The 25583-nt window shown below is 34.1% G+C and overlaps 1 protein-coding gene across 1 annotated transcript; it reads right to left on the reverse strand.

Moving 5' to 3' along the window:
• Positions 1-12694: 12694 nt before the first annotated feature.
• LOC120117378 (NAC domain-containing protein 43-like) lies at positions 12695-14179 on the reverse strand. The gene is made up of 3 exons (XM_039137659.1): positions 13957-14179; positions 13596-13873; positions 12695-13526 (listed from the first exon to the last, which is right to left on the reverse strand). The coding sequence occupies exons 1-3, from the start codon at positions 14126-14128 to the stop codon at positions 12753-12755; spliced, it is 1224 nt and encodes a 407-aa protein (XP_038993590.1). The 5' UTR covers positions 14129-14179; the 3' UTR covers positions 12695-12752.
• Between the last annotated feature and the right edge of the window lie 11404 nt (positions 14180-25583).

The raw sequence follows: 25583 nt of genomic DNA on the forward strand, positions 1-25583 counted from the left end.
TATATATATAGGCTTGTGTTGCATATTAGGCATATGAATATATATTATTTATACGGTATTATATGGTTGTGTTTTTCTATATATATTATATTTTTATTTATTATCGATATGATAATTTATATATTTATGCGGGCGTGTCTATATATATACATATATTATATATTATTATTGTTATTATAAATATAGGTTTCGAGTGGTTATATATATATGTATATAAAAGAGCTCAAATCTAAAACAAATATTTAACCTTCTATTAATTTTATTTGCAGGCCCAAGTTACAAAAATTAGCTAAATTAGGCCTAAGGGTTACAAGGAAAATAATCCAAATTTGAAGGCCCAAAGTCAGAAGGCCCGTGTATCAAAGGTGAAAAAAACCCTAGTTGTTGTCCTGGACTTTGGTGCCGTCAATCCGTAATCGTCCGATCTAGAGGCGATCAATGGCCCAGATTGAAGGTATGATTAGGGTTTTCATAACCTTAAACGATGCTGCCGCCACAGGTGTATCACAATCGTTGGATCCTATCAACGATCCAAAGACTCAGTTGTAACCCGATAGTGCCAACCGTTCAGATCAGCGCGTTGAATACACGCACGCCTCCCAAGCAACCTCACGCGCTCGTGCTTGGGCCCCGTTTCACTCATCCAAATCGTCCGTACATTTGTTCATGCGAGAGCGAACAACTCCCTTTGCCGTGACAATGAATGGCAAGAGCTTTGGTTGCCACAAAATGCCAAAAAAGTGCAACCTTTTCTCCTTCCTCTCACATGCAAACCAAAAACCAAAGAAGATATCAGCAAAAAATTGGGTGATTTCTTCCCTCAGCAAATTGGAACAGAAAAAAGCAAACACAAAAGGGATAGCTTTTCAATTTTTATTCGGGGAGGGGGTGATATAGCATGAACAACACAACCAATACCCTACACCCTATTTATTTGTAGACTAGCTATCGAAGACTATAAACAATATAAGTAGATAGAAAAAAATGTAATATTTTATTTAAGAATGTTGAATTTATAAAATTTTAAAAAACTATAAATTTATAAAATTATAAGAAATGTAAATAAATTTTGAATAGAAAATAAGAAAAAAGGTGGAATACATGAGAATCTAAAAAAATTTAGAAGATGACAGTGGCTCCCACTCACACTAGGTCTATCTCAGTAAATAGATGGTGCCCTTTATTTCATTATCGATGTTACATTTTGCCTTATAATATGGCCCCACGCCACCTAACACAGATTGATTTCTTCTGCAACAATCGTCCTGCTTCCGGTGTAACCCTAACTTCTGCGTATGAACTATGAGCCATATTATATTGCATGGATTTATATTTGATTATCTCAGTTAATGTTCCACACTTTATTATCGACATATCATATATTGAGTGCCCAAATTACCAAATAATTTTTTTCTGCATTGATTTATGTAAGTTTGCATGACTGCATCAAATTATATTCGTAGTTTAGAAGATTTGATAAATAATGTTTAGGTTCTCTGCCGTTAGGCCTACAAAGCAAAACTTTTGTGTGAAAAACAAACCTTTTGGTGTGGGGTCAGTTCTGTCGGCAAACCCTAAAATTTTGGTTGGACTCCTTTCCATTTCATTTCATGATTTTCTTTATAGGTTACATTAGAATCAAATCATAATAAATATAAAATTAAAACTTAATATTTAATTATATTAAATTAACAATAATAAAATACTAGATGAAAAAATGTATATAGATTAACTTTTCTGAATCTTTTTTAATTGTAATTTTTCAAGAAGATAAATTTTCTCTTACCGTAAAAATTCTATAACGGAATAAGAGTAATATAAGTTAATTTATTTCTTGATGACCATTATATCTTTATATAGACTGAATATTAGGTAAGTCTTTTACTAATTTATAAAAGGTTTCATTATATGAATTTTCGTTACATTTAGATTAGATTAGTATTTAAAATTTATACACTTTTATGTTCATTGTAATAAGAATGATGAATAAATTTCTAGATATTTTTCGTACTAGCTAGAAGGCGGCTTGTCAAACCACGATTCTTTATCATTCAGTGATATATTCATTTATTTGTAACTAACTAATTAACTTTGGGTCTATTTAACTATTGACTGTATTACCATATGAAGTGGGGAAGTTTGATTAACTATATAGTATATATTTTAGGAATTATTGATTCCTTTTATTGCTCATTAATAATGATGGTTATAGGTGCTCTTTTCTTCATATATATATATATATATATATATATATATAAGGTTAGTATCCACTTATTTTTAGCTTTACACTTTTTAGAATCGTTGGATACTTGGATAAGGGAAATCAAATGTTGAGATTAACTTCTTGTTTTTTTTCTTACAATTAATATCTTCACATTTTCTAGTGTTAATCTCAATCTTTGGTTTCTCTCATCCAACGATCCTATAAAGGTGTAAAACTAAAAGTTTTACACTAGGTATATGTGGACCCTATAAATATATATGTATATGAAGAAAAATGATCTATTGACAAAATATAAAACTTTTAGGGTAAACTATCAAAACAGTCACTTATTTTTATATGCTAATCTTACTCGTTAAATTCATTTAATCTAGTTAAATTCATTTAATCTAGTTAAATTCATTTAATCTAGTCAAAATGCAATATATTGATAATGTAAGTGATCATAATTTAAGTTTTTTGAATTTAATGAGTAAAGATGTACAAATATAAAAATGAAAGTGACCATCCTGGTAGTTAACCTAAATTATAATTTTAAAATGTTAGCTTATAACATCACTTATATGGTTATAAAATTATTACATGAAATTAATAGAAACTATTATACATAATATATTATTCATATTTTAAACAATCCAATGTGAAAGTAAATAGGCTAGTTAAAATATAGAAAAAAACTATATATTTAATTTCTACTGATATTAAATTTTTATAATAATTCAATTAAAAATGTATAATAATTATTTATATTTTGAAATTAAATTAAAATTTTATAGTAATTTTATATAATAAATAATATTTTATTATACTTTTATAAAAGGTATTGAATCGATTTCAGCTTTAATTTCATAATATTATGTGCATATGGTTCAATTTTTAAGAGGGTGTATATACTAGTTCATTAAGTATACTATTGATTACTATTGAAAATATTGAAAATGAAATTGCATAAAGAAAATCACTTTCCAAATTAAAGATTACAGGTAAGCAATGGTTGCCGCTTGACCAAGTTGAAGTGTCCGGGTACCTTCTCAATAATATTGATTAATGTCTAGTCAATTAGTATTACGATCTCAAAAATTGAAATTTCCCAATTTTATAGTTAGGAAAAAAAGCTAAAAATTTATTATATGTAGAACTCATGTCACTTAAGATTAAGTGATAGTCTTTATCATGTAGTATTTGTTTGAAAGACTCTCAATCATTTGACAATGAACGTTTTTTTTAAACATGATACTTTGTATTGTAAGTTAATGCAAAGTAAACCACCTCATGTCCCTCATTAAAAAAACCTCCCTAACCCTAAATAGAGGAAAAAGAGTGAACCTAGAGGTGGAAGGGATCATATACAAGGAACACTCACATCAAGCAATGCATACCCCAAACCACAACAAAACTCACACAAACACCCATACAATCCAATCAGCTTAAAGAAATAAGAATAGAAAGGACAACCGAAACTGAACTAAAAATAAAACAGCATCGATGGGGAGTGACCGAACAGCAGCAGGAACCAGGTTCACTTAACCTGTTAAACACTAACTGACACCAAGGCTTCATCGATCTTCAATAAGCACGCAAAAACAGCGTAAACATTCCTATAAAGCAACAAAAACAGTCTGCCATAGATCACATTTCTGAATAAAGCCAAGCGCCTACTTCTATCGTCAGAAGCCATGAGATGCACAACTTACACATACGCATTACCCTCAGTAATATCACACAATCCCAACTCAAAGCCCACGTGCACCCCACTAACAGTCTCTAAAGAGATAAAGGAGCCACACCTCTGGCAAACCGAACCATGCGCAACTACCCCATAATGGACTTTCGAGGAATCCAAGATCGGCATCTCTTGTACATGCACATTGCCATCGATAGCATCACACAATTCCACCTCAGACCCCACAAGCACCCTATTAACTACCTCCAACGCATTAAAATGCCACTCCTCTGGTAACCAAAACCATGCGCAGCTACCCCATTACGAACTGTCAGGGAATCAACTTCATCAGCCCATACCACTTCGGAACAATGACCCTCATCTGCTACCTCAGCACCTGAACACCACGTACCAGAATACGAGCCATCAGAAAACGCTCGATTTTCTTCCTGAACATCCTTCATTTGTTGTGCATGGATAAATTATGAAAGAGGACCAGTGGGATGAACCTTAGCACCAAAATGAACCAGCAACAACACCCTGAACATGACCAGAACTAGCATCCAACAACAGAGTAAAATTCCCATCAAGAGACGGTATGGGCACAACGAATAAACCATCTCTGACAACCTCCTTATTTCCCACTAAAGGAATAACATGTGGGACACAACATGACAGAACTCCATCACCACACCACTGAGATAGTGCTTCATTGAAACTAACTTAAAAAAAATACTACCACGAAGCCAACAACTTCAACGGAACCCTCCTGTAACCTAGAGAGCAACTCAACACCGTCAACAACTGAGTTCTCTGCTCCATCACCGGCCCAAGGGCCATCAATGAACTCTCTATCTTCTTAATGAACCTCCGAAAGAAATATAATGGAAAAACCCTACCATTAAATATAACAAAAACAAATCTCCGGTACCACCGAAACACTTTGTACAACCTAAAACAATATGGCTTTATCAAAATGGACACTAATACTAGTTCCTTCAAGGCAAGAAAGAACATGACCCCACAAGTTCTCAGAACGACAAAACCAGGATCGACGCCAGACATCTCTACTAATCCAGCATGAAATACGCTCCACAACCCCATAAAACTGGATAACCACCAGCAGATCGAACCTAATACTAACCCCCACTATATTCGAACCTGCAACTTGATTATACCAACAAGAGGAAGGGGAGCGAGCTTCCAAAAAACTGACAAGGAAAACTGCACCCTAATCAACTATCCTAAAATTCTGAATCATTGCTATCAGTACCTGATACCTATCACCTACATCATACCGATCGCCCAAAACGACCTTGAAAGACTTGGAAACTCTAAAAGCCGGCATCCACGACCTATTCACCTAAATGCCAGATACATATCTGATGCTTTTTGATTCAGAAAAATAACAAGATAAACTTTAAAACTGTAGCCCTCTATCAACCTCTCATCTGCCCCCAGGACTGCAAAATTGGCTTCATGCTTGCTTCTGAACCTCACAAACACAAAAATGGATCCAACACAGAATCTCCTCTTACTTCTAAAAGCACTGAACACGTATGACACTGAACCAAGCTCCAAGAAAGCTTCCTTAATAGAAGACGATTGAATCCTCTTACTACCGTTACTGACAAAGATATCATGAATCATCTTGAAGGAGGCGAAACAGCTTAGCAATCAACCATGGCGGCGGAGGCAGATGGGAGAAAACAAAGATACATTTGTTTCTCTCTCTAGTTTCTCTCTCTAGAGCCACCCCATTAGTTTCCCTCAAGATCATATGTACATAAACTCGTTTTTGAGATGTTAATATCCTGGAGTGAATATAAGAATTAGGCCTCTAATAACACATATCGAAAAAATTAAATTATAAGAAGAAACAAAAATATTTAAATTTGCTTGTAAATTGTTTTCTTTATTACGTTTAATAAAATATCTAATAAATACATCAATTTTTAAATAGAAAACATCAGGAAATTTTATTAAACACCATCTACTCACACAAAACAAGCATGACCCTACAAGTTCAATTTCAACCTTCTCCATCTTGTCAACAAAATAAAAAAAATAATTAAGTAAAAAGTGAAAAAATAATTTAAATATACCGCATCAGCATCACCGTTATTTTTGTAATGGTTAATAATCAAAAAAGAAATAAATTGTATGTTAAATACGATTTTGAAAAAAATTAATTAGATGAAAAAAAAAAATAAAACAATAGGTGAATGACTAAATAAATAATATATCATTTTTTAATTATATGTGGACTTTATAATATTGAGGGCCTCGACAAGTGTCCCTATGCCCAGGCTCAATTACGGGTTTGCCTATAGATGTCATGTTCGAATCTGAGATTTATAAGAATAATAATCATCATTTTAACCATTAAAGTCATTTGGTTCGTGCTTATAAACATATTTGATTCTTGTTGGTTATATGAATAAACTATTTGAGCTTTACATTTTTCATAAATGATTTGCAATAATTTTGATAAGTCCCACCAATAATCTCATTAAACGAGGTGTACCTGCTTGAATTAATTTCTTTGATTAATGCACGAACCAAACATTTATGTTTCATTAATTTGAACAAAGCATAAACACGAAGCTTGAACGGATCAAAAGCATATGTTAATCAATTAAGGGGGAAAATTTTGATCCTACACCAGCTGTCACCTTAAATACAGACAACCCCTCAAATCCCAGCCCTAATCACATTAAAATACATTCTTAATCAAAATTGACATGAGGTCGGAAAAGAGTACACGACATAGCTACTAGCTAGGTCGTGTTTGAAACATGTTGAAACCATGTGACTAATTTGAGCTTTTATATATATGCACATGCATGTTTCTGGTGCAATCAATTGCTACAACAATAAGCTGCAAATTTCATGGCACTAATTTGTCATAACTCGTAATGGAAAAGGACAATTTCCCTCTTTACATGCTCAAAATTTTCAATTGATGATGAACCCTCATCTCAGTTTAAAAGAGATTAATTGGCATGGTCAATATTTCATATTGAACTAAAAAGAGTGTTGTTCTCCCTAAAGGTCGTGGGTCCGAACAGCTACGTCTGCAGGTTGTGTGTGCGTTGTCAATGATTAAGAAAGATTCTGAACTAATACTACCTTATAATCACCTTAGACTACTGTTAATATGGAATAGTTTCGTTTAAGGCTATCTAATTATAAATATTTCAACATTATATCTCATTGTGAACACTAAATCATTTCCCCAGTGATCCAGTAACTAACAGTTATGGTATCACGACGATCCCAACTAAGAGGATCAACAGATTAACAAGTTAATCCCATGATAATTCGGATTCGACCATTGGCAACATTAGCTTTTCTGTGCACTTACATGTGGCTCTCAAATATATGGAATGTATAACAAAGCTCTCATAAGGTAGAAAACAAAAGACTCTCCTCCCTCCTACTAGAGAAAAACCCTATGAGATAAATTTAAGCCGACCATGGCTCTCTATTCAAATTAGAAGTGATGAACCATCAATCATTGGCTAACCTCATATTTGCTCACCTTCTAAACTATCGTGAACCATCACACCACAATGTTGTCCATCAACATTAAGGATATTAAGATCTGATAACCTTAAAAAACATGAGCCTCTCGTATAAACTTTAAGCCACTCTCAGTCATTTCCCCATAAACAAAAGCTTCTGAAATTATCTTCCCTATAAATAGCTTGAGGATTCCCATAAACAAGTGCTACATTGCATAAGTCTTTCGATTAGATAACAATTTGAGATACAAACAAAGAGCCACATATGAAGTCTTACATAAGAATTTTTTTATTAGTTTGGAGTGAATGTAAGGTAGTATCGTTCGAAAGACTCTAAACTATTTGATAATGAATACTCATATACCCCTGCAGAAGTCATGCTCGAACTTGATACCTCAAGGAATAACAATAATCCCTTAACAACTAAAATAGTTTAATTTGTATTACATCAAAAACTTTAATAATTGAAATATAGGACCCACAAGATAATGGTCATGTGAACACTATGATTGTTGAGCATATCAATTGTATTGTTTCCCTTGTACTCCCAAAAATAGTTGTCTTTCTTTCTTCCCTTCTTGGTTGATGTAGTCATCATTTTCCAACCAAAATATTATTATTATTATTATTATTTATTACAAAATCGGGCTCAATATTCAAACCAATTTTTGTTCTTGGTGGGCAGAGATATTTTAGTTGGAATTTTAAAGGGGGACAAGGCATTTAATGGGTGTTACTTTTGAGGAGGCCACCTCATCAATCCAAGTCAAGTAACACAAATCAATCTCATCCATTAATAAGGCTTGATCTAAGGGTCCTTATTCCATGGATCATTGTCAAACAAGCACAAAGTGAAATGGACCCTTGAATAAAATTTGGATCAAAAGGCTCCCATAATGTCATGTCATCAATCCATACCAACAAACACAAATTCATGTGATCCATTGGATGTAGATTTGGATCCAATGGCTAAGGATTGCTCCACCAAATATGATCATTGTTATTCCCTTCATCGGTGCATCACCGATCGTTCAGCGGCGCGGTGCCGTCACGTGTAATACACACGTTAACCTCTTCATCTTCCTCATCACGCCGTCGTCGCCCGTCGCCCATGAAATCTGCCACCTTCACTATTCCACCAATATTACTCCAACAACAGAGTAAATGAAAAAAAATCAATTCCTTGAAACCCCAAAAAATCCAGGGCATTAAAAATAAAATTCGTCATGCACAGTGAATGTCAGATGAGCAAGTATATATTAGGATTATTATTATTATTTTTATCTGTACAATTTGAGTATAAGAACCCGAAAATCATTTTGTAAAAGAGAATCTCCCCTCATTTTTTCGGAGCAATACATAAAGCAAAAAATTCAAGGTAAAAAAAGGAAAAACACATGATTTCTTTTCTTTTTTAAGCAAGTTTCAAAATATAGAAAGAAGTCGAAGAGTTTACCAGAGAGGGGAGAGCTTCGTGTCATCGGGTGGCTCGCCGGAGTGGTAGGAACCAAAAGGTTGGGTCTTAGTTTAGGGGTATCTAGGCCTTACTTAGGGGTTTTCAGCTTTGATTTGTGCCTAAGTGGGTAGATCGGGATGTTTTGGTTTATTTAGGTTATTTTTAGGAACTCCGGCCACCATTAGCATTGGGTGCGGTGTCTAAGTGTGTCTAAGTGGTCGGAGCAATGTCATTGGGCTTTGGTGCTTGTCGGCCGAGAGAGCTTAAAGGAGAGTAGAGAGAGTTTTTTTGGGTGTTAGGTTAAAATGAAAAAAAATGTGCTTTATAGTAAAAGTTTAGGGGTTATTTGCACTTAAATCCCCCTAAAGTTGTTGCATTTTTGCATCTTTGTCACCTGCAATGACTGTTTTGATTTTAGTCTTAATTTATCTGGTCTGATCATGTAATTTTCTCATTTTTGTTTATTAGTTCATATTTGGATTATAAAAAATGGAAAAACATCATTTAGTCCCCCTATGTTAACCGTGTTTTTACAAAATAGTCATATGTTGTCTTTTTTGTGATACATTTGAATATATGTCCTTAACATGCCATTTTACATTTTATATGTTTCATTAAATATCTAGAACTAAATTTTTGGGATAATATTATTTGAGTCCTTCTACTTTTAATGCGTTTTATATCTTAGTCCCCTCATTTATTTTATATTTCATTTATATTAGAATTGGGATATTCTGTTTTGTATTTTTTATTTTAGTCACTTATAATGGTTAGGGTTATATTACAATTTTAATGCCTTTTTGTTTATCATCTTTGACTACAAATTCTTGTTCATTAAGGAGTACTTATATTTATTTATTTTTAATTTAGTCCCTAAATTTAGGTTTCTTTAGATTTAGTCCTTAAATTTATTTGTCGTTAGATTAACCCTAATGTTAATTTCAGTTAGTAATCATAGTCTTAGTTTTTAGACTTAAACCTTAGATTTAGATTTCTCATACCTAGACTCTAATTTAGAGAATAATTCAATTTTAGCTCTCGTATTTAGATGCTCGATGGCTCATTTCGATTATTCGATTCAATAAAAAAAGGTAATTAATGAGGTTTAATAATTAGAGTTTTAACCTCGGTCTTTTCAAACTTTATTCCTTGAACTTCTAATAATTAGTTGATCATAATTAATTAGGATTTTTAATAAGAGCCTCCATTTTAGATAAAACTACCCTTAATCTTTAAATTAGGAAATAATCTGAATTGACTTCCGCATTTAATATGCTTAGAGGACCAGTTCGATTATTCGACTAAATAATTGGTAAAAATCAATTAGGGTTAATATTAAAGCCTCCATTTTTAGGTCTAAACCTTTAGGCTCTCTAAGCTTCATAATTTGGCACTCTAGGTTAGGGGAAGCCTTAATTAATTACCTAGCATAATTAGGTTGACATAATTGATTATTTGATTATATTTCTATTTCGCAACTAAGGCAATGTTGATTTACCGAGGAATCAATGGTATATCTCCCACAAATATGCTCAAGAGTGACTACTGGTGATTCCCGAAATATGTCGACATCCTTTTCAAGTCCACATCATGATTTCTTAAAGTTAAGACAATATATGGTTATTGAGCACATATAATAGTTGATCTCTCGCATTCATGCTAGGGGTGAACACTATTGGCTTAAATAAACAAACATCATTTTCAATTGTGCATCCATAGTGAATATTCGATTAAATAAAGTTCGAACTCAAAATTTCCAATTTCTTAAATATAGTGTAATCAACTAGGTACCAATTTTTTGGTGTTGTGGGGGTGTTAATCATTTCCCACGCGTAACTGACTCCTGAACCCATTTTCTGGTTTTTGTAGACCCTAAACATGGTATTTTGATAAAATAAAAAATGTTTTATTAAAATTATCCTATTTTTATGGTGTCCTGATCGAACCTTAAAATGATTGGTGGCGACTCCTCACATTTCAAAATCTTTTCAACAAAAGAAAAAAAAACTCTTAAGTCGTACTAGTTTTTTCCCACCCGGACAAAAAACGGTGTCGATAGTTGAGTAGCACTCTTTCCCTCCACTTAGGTTTAGGGAAGTTTTTAATGAGACTCTCAATCAGGGTTAGATCTGTATGATTCTCGCTTTTAATCATATTCATCAAGCAACAAAAAAAAAGTATAAGCATATGTTAGATCTTCTACCACATGACCAATTGATCCTAAGAATCTTTGTGAGGAATACAATTGTGAGAATCTTGTAAATGTTATTCCCTCTGTCCCATTAAATCTATCAAATATTTAAAATTTAAAATTTATTATTAATAAAAAAATATTTTAAAAACCGTAAATCAATTTTTTTTAAATATATATTTTATATCTTCGGTGTATATAATTAGATTATATATAAAATTATATTAAATATTAAACATTTAACCACAGAAATAAAATTTTGGAGTATTAAATATAGTAGGTCTCAAAATTGGCGGGATATGAGAAAACGATTTTAAAGTATATTCTTCAGGTGACAAGTTCTCAACCGACGCCAAAAAAATAACTGAGGAATGATAGAGAGCTAACAAGACAAAAGAAGTACAATATATTCTATTCGCCCTCGTATCATACGTGTTTTTGTGTGTGAAAAGATAGACACATAATTTTATGTTAGAAGAGTAAATTTCTAAAATTTTATAAAATTCTAAGGTACGAAAATATATTATCATTTGAAAATACAAAAAAATATCTAAAATATATATTAATTTGAAATTTTCAGGAGATAATTAACTCTATATGTCCCTTTCGATCCATCTCTGTTTGTGTGTAATATCTTATCCAAATTACATAAAGATTGTCACTCTTTTTTCATTCTCTTACAAAATGTTGATTAAGGATGAAAATGAGACGAGACAAATTGTAAATTACTCGAATTTAATTAAGTTAAAATATGGTTAACATTTAATTTGAATAGACTTGATTCGAGTTTGAACTCAACTTGAGTTCTTAACGAGTCGAAACAAGCTACTTGATACTCGACTCGAAAAGTTCGTTATAAATTCAAAAAAATAATATATTAACAATTTTAATTATTTAAATTAAACTTTTAATAATGTTATTATTTATATGTTTTTTTAATGTAGTCATGTACTTAAGATCCATGTCTGAACTCGAGTTCAAGTTTCAACCGAGCTAATTAATTTGAGAATGTTTCAAGTTCAAGTGTTTTTGAGCTCGAGTTGAGCTTCAATTTTTTATTTCTAATTTGAGTCAAGCTTGAAAATTTTAAGCTCGCGGGATTTTAAATCGAGTCAAACTCAACTTCAAACCTTTTGAACTGAATCTAGCTCAACAATACATAAACTAGACTCATCTCATATATCGCCCTAATCTCTTACAGTTAGGTGAGACAACGGTACCTTACAAAATCTCAATCTTCCTCGACATCACTATAACAGATTGAATATTTTTTTTTTCTTTTTTTTTTTCGTTTGCAAATTAATGAATCCAAATTTCCAATGTAAAGCAACCAAGTGGTTACAATGATTTAATTTTTCTTTTGATTTTGAGACCCTTAAAGTCAGCAATAAGCTATGATTAAACTTTTGTCAATATAGTTAACGAATTTGGGTAAGATCACAATCCTCTTTAGAAATGATTACAAGCAGGAAAAAAAATAAAGAACATATTAACCTGTCATCCCTATAATAACCCTCCCAGAGATGATCATGAGTGGCAATTAAACGACATCGTTATTAAGGATGTATTTCAAGCCTTATTCATGCAAATACGTATATATAGTATAATACTATATGGATATGTTGACGTATATATATACCTAAACAAGAATACTTGGACAAATGAGCAGGCTTGTTTTGACGTGTGTACTTGTGTTATACGGACAGATGGCATAAGGGATCTGATGACGACGGTGACGATGAAGATGACTTGGTCAAGCTCCATAGATCATTCTCATTGTTGTAGACCTGGGAGTTTTGATTTGATCTGTGCAAATTTATGTGCGATAATTGAATATCATCATCTTGACAAAGACTGAAAACCGCATTAGGGTCACTAAAGCATGTTAGTTGCTTGCTTGTCTCCACTTGACCATTTAGCTGGGATGCCACAAGTCGTTCCAGTGTGGCCCAGTCATTAACGCCATTTATGGCCTCATTATTTTTCTCGACTGGTGAAACGCCACCGCCACCGCCGCTCCCTTGGTTGATTGAAGATGGTTCGGCTTCGGTTAGCATGTCATCCAAGGATTGGAAACCTTTATTTGAAACAAAGGGAAGGGAAGGGAAATTCGGACTTTCCAGCCTTGGGAGATGCATGAAACTCTCATGCAATCTATCGTTGACCCCTGCGTTGTTTGCAGCAAACATGTTTATATGATTGTTGTTGCTGCTGCTGCTGTTGGTGGTGGTGTTCATGTTCATGTTGATCGATGAATCATTCTCCATCTTACATGTCTTTCCCATGTACATAAAAATCTGATCTAGAGTCCCATCGTTGCCTGAGCAAAGCATCTGCATCTTCGAGTAGAGGGAAGTGGACGAAGAGCTTTTAGGACTCTCTAGGGTTTTCTGATAATTCTTCTTTCTAAATACACGACATACCACCCACCCTTCTTCAGTCATCGAGTCTCCAATGGAGTTGGAAGCCTGTACCCATTTAATAACTTTCACATACATACAAATATACATACATAAAGGAAGAGGATGATTGCTTACATTAAATTCAAGGGTGGTGTTGTTGTTATCGTCAAGCCTGTACTCGTGCATAATCCAATCAGATTTCTGACCATGTGGAGCTCTTCCTTTATAAAACACCAAAGTCTTCCTCAACCCGATTCTCCTAAAGCTGCTATAAATGATCTTGTCACGTCCAGTAGCTTTCCAGAATCCGGCAGCCGTCGCACGATTCGTTCTGGTCCCCGTCGGGTATTTTTTATCCTTGTGGCTGAAGAAGTACCAATCGTTTTGTGGGGTGGATCCTATTCTACACTTCTCTGCAACATAAATCAACGAACGCCCAGAATTCTCATCAAGATCCCAACACATATTAATCAAATATATGGAAATTTGGTAGTACCTTGAATATCCCAGGGCTCAAGTTTGTTCAGATCAACTTCCCGAATAACATCGAGGTCAATCTTTTCATAAGCAACTTTCTTTCGGAGGTAATAGTGGAGAAGCTCTTCTTCTGTGGGATGAAATCTAAAACCAGGAGGGACCTGAGACTGACCATTTATTGATAGATTCATTTCTTAAAGTGTAAAAGAAATCAAAGAGAAGAGAATAACAGAAAGAGAAGAGAGAAGAAAAGCATACAGGTAGAGGGGGAGATGCGTTGATCATAATTTATAATGCTTTAGGGTATGGAATGGTTCAATGATGCATGCAAATGTTTGGGGTACATGGCCATTGTTGTACTTGGGCAATGGGTCTATGCCCTTGAAAAGACCCAACCACCTAAAAACTAGACATTATAGAACTGAAAGAAATAAATGGGTGAGTATATGGGGAAACTTGGTCCCACAATATTGGTGGTAAAGAAAGAGGATAATGAGTCCTACACCCTAGAAAAAAAGGTTTACAAGTGTGAGAGCGGGGGGCACGCCCACATCTCAACTATGACCTTCAACCTTAATATCTATATGAAAACCACCTCTCTAGCCCTAATTTTTTAGTGTAAATTACATGTTTAGTATCTCAACTATCCAATTTGATCACTAAACTATAATTTTTTTTCAAAATCATATTTAATGTTACGTTTTAATTTTATTTTTATCACCCGCCGTTAAAAAACTAACAAAAATGTTGACATAACTTTTTTTTTTAATTTTTTCAATAATAATGTGACATTGTCTTATGATGACACATCTACATCACTGTTATTTTTTTAACTGTGGGTGACCAAAATGAAACTAAAACGTAACGTTGGGTATACTTTTGAAACAAAAATTAGATGGGTGACCAAAACGGAATAAAAGTGATAATTGAGATACTAAATGTGTAATTTAGCCCATTTTTATTATTCAAGTACAAATGAATTAAAGATCTAATTGTGAAAATTGGTCAATAAAAAATTTAAACCTTACTAAGTATTTATATTTTTAGAATTTTAATAAAAATAAATATGTTATTTATATATATTATTAATTTACCAAATATAAAACATCACCCCAACGACGAGAAAGGTGAAATGATGGGGTCGGAGCCACTGACCTTTCATGGTCCCCTAAACCAAGAAAGACATCGTGTCCTTTGTGGCGATTTAGTTAAATTCTTTTAGATACTTTAACATCTTCGACTGTCAGATATTTTATTCTTATCATTTGAGAAAATAAATTCAGATTTCATAAATCTCAATTAAGAAATAACACGACATAAAAAAATAAGTTATATTCAATTTAAAATAATATAATATTTACAAGGGGAATAAATTAATCTCACTAGTAGTTAGTAATTTATTTTTTTCAAATTGTAAAGAGAACAATAATCGATTAAAAATCAACCGTTGATCGATGATTTTCTTCAAAAAAAAAATGATAGAAAGATCGTTCTTATAACAGAAAAAAAAAAGAAATAAAGGGAACAATATCTCTTTTCATTGTGGCTGAGGGAATTCATAGTAGTTATGTATATTGATATTTGGTATTGAGACCATTATGATTATTTTTAGGTTGATAAGTTAAAAAAATCTGATTGTCATATCTTAAATTTTGTTTTAGTGGATTGACTTAACTTGTCATGAGTCTTATCTAGAGATCTTATCATCTACTATAATCTGGTGAGGGGTTGTGTTTAGAATTTATAAGACTATTGAAAACTTCGATAAACGAAAATATATTTTTAGAAGTTCTTAAAACTTGAGAATCAATTGTCTCCGAAGATAATTCCCGGAGATATAACAAAATGATTTTATTAAAAAATATCATTTAATATTTTAAATATAATTACAACTCGTGTTGTATTGTATTTTGGAAGGAGGGGTAACTAAAATGGCCCCAAGAACCACTAGTTTTAAATGTGAATGGAGAAGAGGGTCGATGTGTGTTTAAATTAGCATGTTTTTCTTCCCCTAAGCTCCTTTTGCTTTCTTTGATTTTACATTGCAACTGCTCCATCATTTTCATTCGATTGTTTGAATATAAATCGTCTCAAAAAGTATAACCAATAATTATGAATTAATCTAATATATGAATAAGAAGAAGAAAGAAAGCAGAATCGCGATCATTATGTGGACGTAAAGCTTGACCACAACGCATGATAGTAGGCTCCGTAGGGAAATCTAATTCATCGAATCCCTAAATTAGTCTAATTTTAGTATACTTTGATTTATACCACATCTTTCTTACTTGCCTACAACTGTATTTCAATTAGCAAATATTAGGAACATTGTTTCAGTATTTATTCCTTGTTAAGAAAAATGTAAGAAGATATCATCGAACGAACTTACTAGCTAAAGAGATGTGTTATCAATAACTAAGATATTCTAAATAGATATTACTTTATAATCAACATAGACTACTAAAAGATAGATATTGTTAATATACTCTCTCTTTTTTTTTATCTAATTTTGATATTTATATGTAATGGACAACTCATTTTTCTTTTTTAATACGATATCTATTTTTTATTCAATGTGGTATTTATTTATTTTTCTTTTACTTACACAATTCATAACTTTTTCTAATGATGTAATTAGACACCTAAAAAAATTTAGTGCAATTTGATCCCTAACTTTTTTTTGGATAAAGTGTATGTATTAAATCCAAAAGAAGCAACGAACCGCTACAAATAAACGAATACAACCGAATCATTAAGAAAAATCCCTCAAATGTACAACCTCCCTAACATAATTAAGAATCTCATTCGCATTCTTAATTAAATTTCTAAACCACGTTCTATTTCTTCTTCTCAAATGAAGTATATACAAGCATTCCAAGCAATCTTCAAAAGCAAAGTAAAAGGGTTTTTACCTCTTTTATGATTCGTAGCCCATCCTAACTCCCAACACCAATCTCACACTTCTCCGGATATCATACCAAGTTAGGATCATTGCTCATATGCCACTCGAAAATGATCATGCGAAAAATAAGTGATCGCTCAACTCTGCAGTGTCTTACACAACACACATTTGTCATTTACCTCAACCCCATTCGCATCAGCCTATCTTTGATTGTCAACTGATTCAGGATAGCCATCCATGAAACCATCGCATGTCGATGCACATGTAATGGAAACCAAAACATCTTATTCCAAGGAACTTTCTCCTTCCTAACACTTGACTCGTACTAAATCCTATAAGTAAAAAGTTGATTCATTTTAGCGACCGCTGCAAATAAAGGCCTCATATCCATCTTCATCGAGAGAATCTTTCTTAAGCTCCAACTAAGGCTCCCTCGGTTCAAAACTCCATATGTCCGCTCCTTTGGTAACGTATGATCTAACCCACGCCACTCACGAGGATCCTTCATTAGCCAAAAGCTTGCTCAACAATAGGATAAAGCACGTGTAGTTCCAGTAAGTTAAATTCTTTACACTGAGACCACTCTTAGATTTTAGGGAGCAAATATGACTCTATCCCACCTTAGCACTGGCGGCTGAAACATTTGCACTCATATAGAAGAAACTCATACAAGTATGCTCAATTCGACGAACAACCACCTTGGGAATAATAAGTTGCCTGCAATAGAAATTAGTGACACTAAAAATGACAGACTGAATCAATTGCAATCTATCAGCTTAACTTGCCTTTCTTTTCATTCAATGACCCATTTTTTAGCTTAATGCAGTCCAACAGAGGCTGGCAATCACGCTCTAAAAGCTTCCGTATCACCAATGGAACACCAAGATATCTAACTCATGAGCCAACATCGTATTATCGACTAATTACACCCTTTAACAAAATGGGATTGGTTCAGGGTAATCATGTCCGGGAAGAAAAAAATCCCTAGCATGCTCGCCAATATCCTTGTGATAGTCCTAAACATCTCCGAACTACAAGAAATTGGCATGCACTCTTTCATAATACACGTGTTATCAGATTTGGCAATAAGAACAATCGTGGAGGCATTAAAAGCAGGAAGAAAAAAAGAGGTCTAAAAAATGCTTAATTGTCGAGACAAAGTCAACCCCGACAATCTTTCATGCCACCTTGAAGAACATAGGAGAATAAGAACCCGACCCTGATGCTTTCTCTTCACCAAGCAGAAAAATAACCATCATAATCTCTCCACTAGATATCTCTTCAGTCAGCACTTGGCAAGCATCTAAAGGCAAAGTGAAATTAGTTCGCAAGAGGTCCACTCCACACACAACTTAAGCTTGTTCATGCTTATGCAAAGTGAAAAATAACCCTGCGAACCGAAGAATGGAAGATGTTGGTATTAGAATCCCCCCTCTTGAAACTTCACTTTCTGCTTATAGAAAAGATTATTAGCTCTCTCTAGCTCCTTACACAACTTATTCTTGCGTAAGACACCCTATGAAATCAGGATGCAAGGACAAAAAATTAAAGACCGTCTTATTCACAGGGAGCAGCCTCTCCATCCAAACAACACCAAGGCAGTGATCGGAAACACCTGGAGCCAAAAACTCCACAAATGAACTAGTGACATCCAGGAACCATGAAGGATTAACAATAATCAATTTGTAATTCATAATACCTACACGAGTTAATAACCAAATGCAATATTCAACATTTTCCAATAGTTAACTAATAACACTCTAGTCATATACATTTATCAGAGTAATTAAATAGCTGTTGTACTTCAATAAAAGTGTTCTCTAGAGTCGATTATACACCTTCAGAAAATCAGAAACAATTGCATTTATTAGTAACGATAGAATACAAATTAGAATCGGCTGAAATAAAAAAAATCTAAAATAGAATTAAGGTTTTTTTTTTGGATTATATGTTCTAAGTCCTCTCAACCATCGATAAATGCTCAATCACCCTTGCAGTCACGGATGCTCAAACCCGTAATCTTCAAGAACAACAAGGATTCATTTAATCACTGAGGTAAGTCGGTTCGCAATAGAAATTAAGGTTAAACTTTGGATTATGTATCCATAAAAGTTGGACAAATTGCAAGACGTACCCTTTTAATTATTGAGGGTTCTCAAAATAGACTATAAGGTTCAATCAAATTTCATATTAGTCTAAAATTTTCATAAAAATCTCAATAGAGCCATTGACTTTCAGATTAGTCTAAAATTTAATCAAATTAAAAATAAAAAAGTAATTATTTTAAAATTATATTAAAGTATTTTAATCAATCTTGAGTTTGTTTGATATCAAATTTTTTTATCTTTATTGTTAAAATGAGGAATTGGCTGCGACTCAATAAATGATTTAATATATGTGAAATACGCCTCTAGATATTACGTTGATTACATAAATTGAAGACATCGATTGCACCATTATTTACCATTTAGAAGATAAATTAAATATCTTATTATTGAAAACCTTTCACGAACATAGAAAATTTGAAAGCTGAGAGACATTATTTACCATGTTTAAATAGAAGAAAACAAACCGGAAAAGGTTGAAAAATAGTTGCATTCGTACCAACTATGATTTTGACTTGCATTAGCATATAGATTACAATTTTTGATAGGGATGGACTGAAAGGGACATATGGATCAGTTGTCTCCCTAAAAATTTTAAATTATTGTATATTTTAGATATTTTCTTTATATTTTCAATTGATAATTTATTTTTGTCCCCTAAAATTTTATAACTTCAACCCTTCTTAAAATTTTAGAAATTCACCCTCCCTAACATAAAATCTTACGTTCGTCCTTGATGTTTGACAAAATACTATTTTGATTTAGGGTTCATACAAAGATATTTCACAACAGAGTAGTTTATCCTATTTACATGCATAGTCTTTGTCAACTTGGAGTTATCTAAATTGATTAAACTTTTCATCTAATAGGTTGAATTTTTTTTTTTTGAAATGTAAACCCAATCAAAAGCAAAAGAAAAACCAAACGTTTTATACAGTATTATGTTGTATTTAATTCCTTTCTTGGACTCCAAGGTGAAACTTTCGTGCAAGAATGTGTTGGTTCAAATAATCGTGTAGAGAGGTATGAAAGGAAAGAGGGAAAAGGTGGAATAACCCACATGAAAATATATTTTTTGGTATAATCATTTTTATCTAATCTATTAATCAATTAATTTGGATTGTATATTATAGAGGTTTAATATGGGGACAATCTACTCAACCCAATTTGCTTCATTTACAAACGTTGAGATTTAAATATCTGATTCTGCTTAAGGATCGAGTTCATCATCCCATTAGACCAACTGAATGTTAATAACCCATGATGATTTTTACAAAAAGTAAATCAATTATATTAAATTTGAGAAACGTTATAATTTAATTTCATATGTTAATTCTTCATACGTATAAACAACTTTTATATATATATAATTTGAGGTAAGTAGAAGGTAGTATCTATTCAAATATAATTCTCAACTATTTGACATGAAATGCTTGTACCTCTGGTATTTTTTATGCTCGAACCTAAAACCTCAAAAAATAACAATAATTCATTTACCACTGTTAGGAAATAAACCAAGTACAAGTAATTTCCCTATAACCAGATTAGTGAGAATGCGAAATAAAAGCGGAAAAATAATACCCGAAATTTGATAACGGAGTTCAGCCAATTTATGCTTACGTCTCCGGACTGCTGCAGATCTTTTACTAAGAGAAAATTTACAGGTGTTTACACAACACACTTGAGAGAGAACTAGAAGATTTTGGGATGATTTTGAAGCTAAATGAGCTAGGGTATTTATAGTTAAAACTTAGGGACTATATTGTAATTAAAAATAAAAATATTTGGGCAGCCCCCCTCCCCAATTTGTTTTAGCAGCCGGCTGCTACTTAGCAGCCCAACTTGTTCTTTAATTTTCAACAATCTCCCACTTGAAGACTGATTTCAATCTGTCTTCACACCTCGATCGATGCAGCAGTATTTCTGGTCTTTTATTCTAGCATGCCAACTGAAGCTGAACACAACTTCAGTTTGTCCGTAGTTACCGTCTTTGTTAACATGTCTGCTGGATTTTGAGCTCCACTGATCTTTTCAAGTTTCAAAATCCCATCTTCCAGAAGAGACCGGATAAAATGATATCGCAATTGTATGTGCTTCGTCCTGGAATGAAAGACGGATTCTTGCTAGATGGATAGCACTTTGACTGTCGCAATACAAACATTGTTTTCTTGTTTCTTGCCTAACTCATTCAAGAAACTTTGGAGCCAGACCATCTCTTTGCTGGCTTCCGTAACAGCGACATATTCTGCTTCGGTTGTGGAGAGAGCAACTATCTTCTGTAGTTGAGAAACCAACTCACTGCGGTTCCTCCTAGAGTATAGACATACCCTGTAGTGCTTCTTCTGATGTCAACATTTCCGGCTAAGTCAGCATCTACATAGCCTGTCAGTATCGTATCTCCACCTTTGAACAAAGTGCTTTGTTTGTGGTACCTCGCAGATATCTGAGGATCCATTTGACTGCTTCCCAGTGTATTTTGCCTGGATTATCATGTACCTGCTAACAGCTCCCACTACTTGAGCAATATTGGTCTGGTACAAACCATGGCATACATCAGACTTCCAATGCTGAGGCATACGGCACCTTCACATGTGTGCACGTTCTTCCTCCGTCTTTGGTGACTGTTCTTTGGAGAGTCTGAAATGAACACCTAAAGGTGTATTACTGGTTTAGCATCTTGCATGTTGAACCTGGAGAGTACTTTGTTGATGTACTCAGCCTGTGATAACATCAAAGTCCCCGACTTTGTGTCTCTATGATCCTCATCCCAAGAATCTGCTTTGCAGCGCCCAGATCCTCATAGCAAACTGCTTCGACAATTTTTGCTTCAAGTGTATAATCTCTTGCATGTCTGAGCCTGCAACGAGCATGTCATCAACGTACAATAATAAATAATGAAGCTGTTGTCGAACCTCTTGATGCAACAATGATCTGCTTGGCATCTGATAAAACCACTGTTACTCATGAACTATCGAACTTCTTGTACCACTGTCTAGGAGCTTGTTTTAAACCATACAAGCTCTTATTCAACCTGCATACCAGGTTTTCTTGTCTGCCTCTATGAAGCCTTCTGGTTGCCTCATAGATTTCTTCCTCCAAATCACCATGAAGGAAAGCTGTCTTTACATCTAACTGCTCAAGATGTAAATTCTCTGCAGCTACAATTTTCAACACCAGTCTGATTGTAGACAATTTTACGACTGGAGAGAAAATTTCATTGTAGTCAATACCTTCTTTTTGCTGAAAGCCTTTGACAACCAATCTTGCTTTGTAGCGTTTGCTCCCATCGTGCTCTTCTTTGATCCTGTAAATCCACTTGTTGTGGAGCGCTTTCTTGCCTGGTGGTAATTCAGCTAATTCCCATGTCTGATTTGACATAAGCGAGTCCATCTCATCTTTCATGGAAAACTCCCACTTGACTGAATCCTCCACTTGCATTGCTTCATAGCACTCTGGTTCACCATTGTCAGTCAGCAACAAGTAGTGTAAAGAAGGTGAATACCGTTGGGTTGGTTTAGGAATTCTGGAGGAGCGTCTCAGTTCTGGTGTGCCTGGTTCTTCCTCTTGAACTGCTTCAGGACTGATCTGAACATCATTTCCAGAAATCTCCGAAACTCAGCAAATTCCTTGTTTCAGCCTCGGTATTACTTGATTCTGCGGTTGACCTGTCTTTGTACATCACATTTTCATTGAAAATGTGTCTCTGCTTCTGATGAGTCTTTCGATTTTCGTAGTCCCAAAACCGGTAACCGAACTCATCACCGCCATAACCAAAGGCACATTTGTTGGACTTAGCATCAAGTTTACTTCTTCAGCAGAGTCTATGTGTACATAAGAAATACCCCAAACACTCTTAAGTGGAAAGGTTTATTTCTTTCTTGCTCCAAGCTTCCTCTGGTATTCCGCCATCCAAAGGAACAGAGGGCCCACGGTTGATCAGGTAAGCTGCAGTGTTGATAGCTTCAGCCCATAGAAATTTGGGCAATCCGGCATGTATCCTCATGCTTCTAGCACGTTCATTCAGAGTTCTGTTCATGCGCTCTGCTACGCCATTCTGCTGCGGTGTTATGGGAACTGTTTTCTCCATCTTAATCCATTGTTTGCGCGAAATCTCTGAATCTACTGTCTCGTACTCTCCTCCATTGTCAGACCTCAACCTCTTGACTTTCAAACCCAAAGATCAATCCTCGCATAGTCCGACATCACATTCTTTAGATCCGGCAGCTTCCCTTTTGACAAAAGTGTCTTCGAGTGCTCCTTTGGTAATCTTCCATTCACAACCTGAAAAGGTTGTACTATATCCTTCTCCATCAAGCTGTCCAACAGAAATCAGATTTCTTTTGAGGCCAGGAATATGTCTCACTCCTGTCAGCTTCCAGGTGGTCTGGTTTGGCAGCTTTAGTCGGATATCTCCTTTTCCGACGATCTTCAAGGTTTCATCATCAGCAAGATGAACCTTCCCAAAATCACCACTGATATAGTTCTCCATGATTTCTTGGCATGGGGTGGAGTGGAAAGATGCCCCTGAATCCAAGATCCATGATTCAATCGGACTGTTGACGCTTAGAATCATGCACACCTGTCTCCTCTGTCACGTTGGCAGATTCCTGTGCACGGTATCTTTCTTCAGTGCTCGGCAATCTCTTTTAAAGTGACCTTTCTTGCCACAATTATAACAGGTAAAATCTTTCTTTCCCGTTCTGGATTTTTCCCGCTGGATTTGGATCTGCCACGATTTGAATTTCTTTCTGAAGTTCTCCCTCTGGACTCCGTGTGCAAGACTGAGGAGGTTGATGCTTCACCCGATTCTCTCTGTCGAATTTCTTCGCTCAGTACCAGATCCCGAACATCGTCGAATTTCAATTTACTATTTCCCGACGAGCTGCTAACTGCTGTAAGTAGCATTCCAACTGTCTGTAGAGATGATAAGAGAATTAAAGCTCGAACTTCATCATCGAATTCAATTTCTACAGAACTCAACTGGTTGTGATTGTGTTGAGTTCATTCAGGTGTTGAGCCACTGATGCCCCTTCCGTCATCCGCAAATTGAATAATCGTCTCATCAAGTGAACTTTGTTTGAGGCCGATGGCTTCTCATACATACTGGAGAGAGCTGCCATAAGACCTGCCGTGGTATTTTCCTTTGCTATGTTGAAAGCAACATTTCGGGACAACGTCAGTCGGATAACTCCGAGGGCTTGTCTGTCGAGAAGAGCCCAGTCTTCATTCTTCATGCCCTCTGGTTGCTTTCCTGAAAGAGGTTGATATAGATTTTTCTGATACAGAAAATCTTCAATCTGCATCTTCCAAAAGCCAAAGTCCGCACCATCGAACTTTTCAATTTTCACATTCCCTTCGTCTGCAGCCATCGCTCCCACTCGAATCTGGCTTCGTTTGGATCGTTTCTGACAATTTCTGCGAACCGCCGTGTATTAGAACACCTCCGTCGACAAACTCGTATCGCCGACCAATTTCACTATTCACGAAATTCACTATTCACGTGAATAGTAATGAGTAATCTCGCAGAAAATTGACAAAATTCACCAAAAGCTCTGATACCAGTTGTTAGGAAATAACCAAGTACAAGTAATTTCCCTATAACCAGATTAGTGAGAATGCGAAATAAAAGCGGAAAAATAATACCGAAATTTGATAACGAGTTCAGCCAATTTATGCTTACGTCTCCGGACTGCTGCAGATCTTTTACTAAGAGAAAATTTACAGGTGTTTACACAACACACTTGAGAGAGAACTAGAAGATTTTGGGATGATTTTGAAGCTAAATGAGCTAGGGTATTTATAGTTAAAACTTAGGGACTAATATTGTAATTAAAAATAAAAATATTTTGGGCAGCCCCCCTCCCCAATTTGTTTTAGCAGCCGGCTGCTACTTAGCAGCCCAACTTGTTCTTTAATTTTCAACAACCACTAAAGTTACTGGATTCCATGCACATAGTATAAACAACTTGATTCAAGCAATTTTCTTTTTCATCAGAAACTTGTTCAAATTTACACTTTTATTCTTAAGAATGGATTTATCAGTACATAAATAAATACAATTAGATGATTGTAGCCACCAAGTACAAACACTAACACTTCCAATTGTAGCAAAGCTAGTTAAATAATAGTCTTACACTAACAGTAACACTAACACTTTAGTTTCTTATTAGGGACCTACAAAACTAAACTCAACTCGGAAAAATCAATATTTTCATAAATGATATTTCACGGTGGCATAGGGGAATACAATTATTTTATATCTAATTTATTCAGATTAATATGAGATGAATATATAATAAATAGAAAAGTTTATGAATCACTCAAATTAATTATTGTATTCTTAAAGTTCTCTCTCGTATTTAACTGACATTTCTAGTGAAATCGCTATGTTATCACAATAATATTTTTTTAAAAGAATCAGTAGATAAATTTTAAAAAATAAAGACAAAATCATTGTCTATATTTTTTATTACATGATATCGATCACTTGTAATTTTTGAAAAAAATAATAATTTGAATTTTTTAAAAATAAAGACAAAATCATTATCTATATTTTTTATTACATCATATCGATCACTTATAACTTTTTAAGAAATAATAATTTGAACTTTTTTATTGAAAAATATAATTTAAAATTTG

This window comes from Hibiscus syriacus, unplaced genomic scaffold, assembly GCF_006381635.1.
Source record: "Hibiscus syriacus cultivar Baekdansim isolate YM2019G1 unplaced genomic scaffold, ASM638163v2 tig00110319_pilon, whole genome shotgun sequence".
NCBI classification, from domain to species: domain Eukaryota; kingdom Viridiplantae; phylum Streptophyta; class Magnoliopsida; order Malvales; family Malvaceae; genus Hibiscus; species Hibiscus syriacus.

What these genes read in the sequence shown, in the direction of transcription:
- LOC120117378 (XM_039137659.1), bottom strand. Translation starts at nt 14,128, where the DNA reads ATGAATCTATCAATAAATGGTCAGTCTCAGGTCCCTCCTGGTTTTAGA. An exon ending in TGAGCCCTGGGATATTCAAG is followed by an intron (nt 13,874 to 13,956) that starts GTACTACCAAAT and finishes TTTATGTTGCAG; the next exon opens with AGAAGTGTAGAATAGGATCC. An exon ending in ACACCACCCTTGAATTTAAT is followed by an intron (nt 13,527 to 13,595) that starts GTAAGCAATCAT and finishes AAATGGGTACAG; the next exon opens with GCTTCCAACTCCATTGGAGA.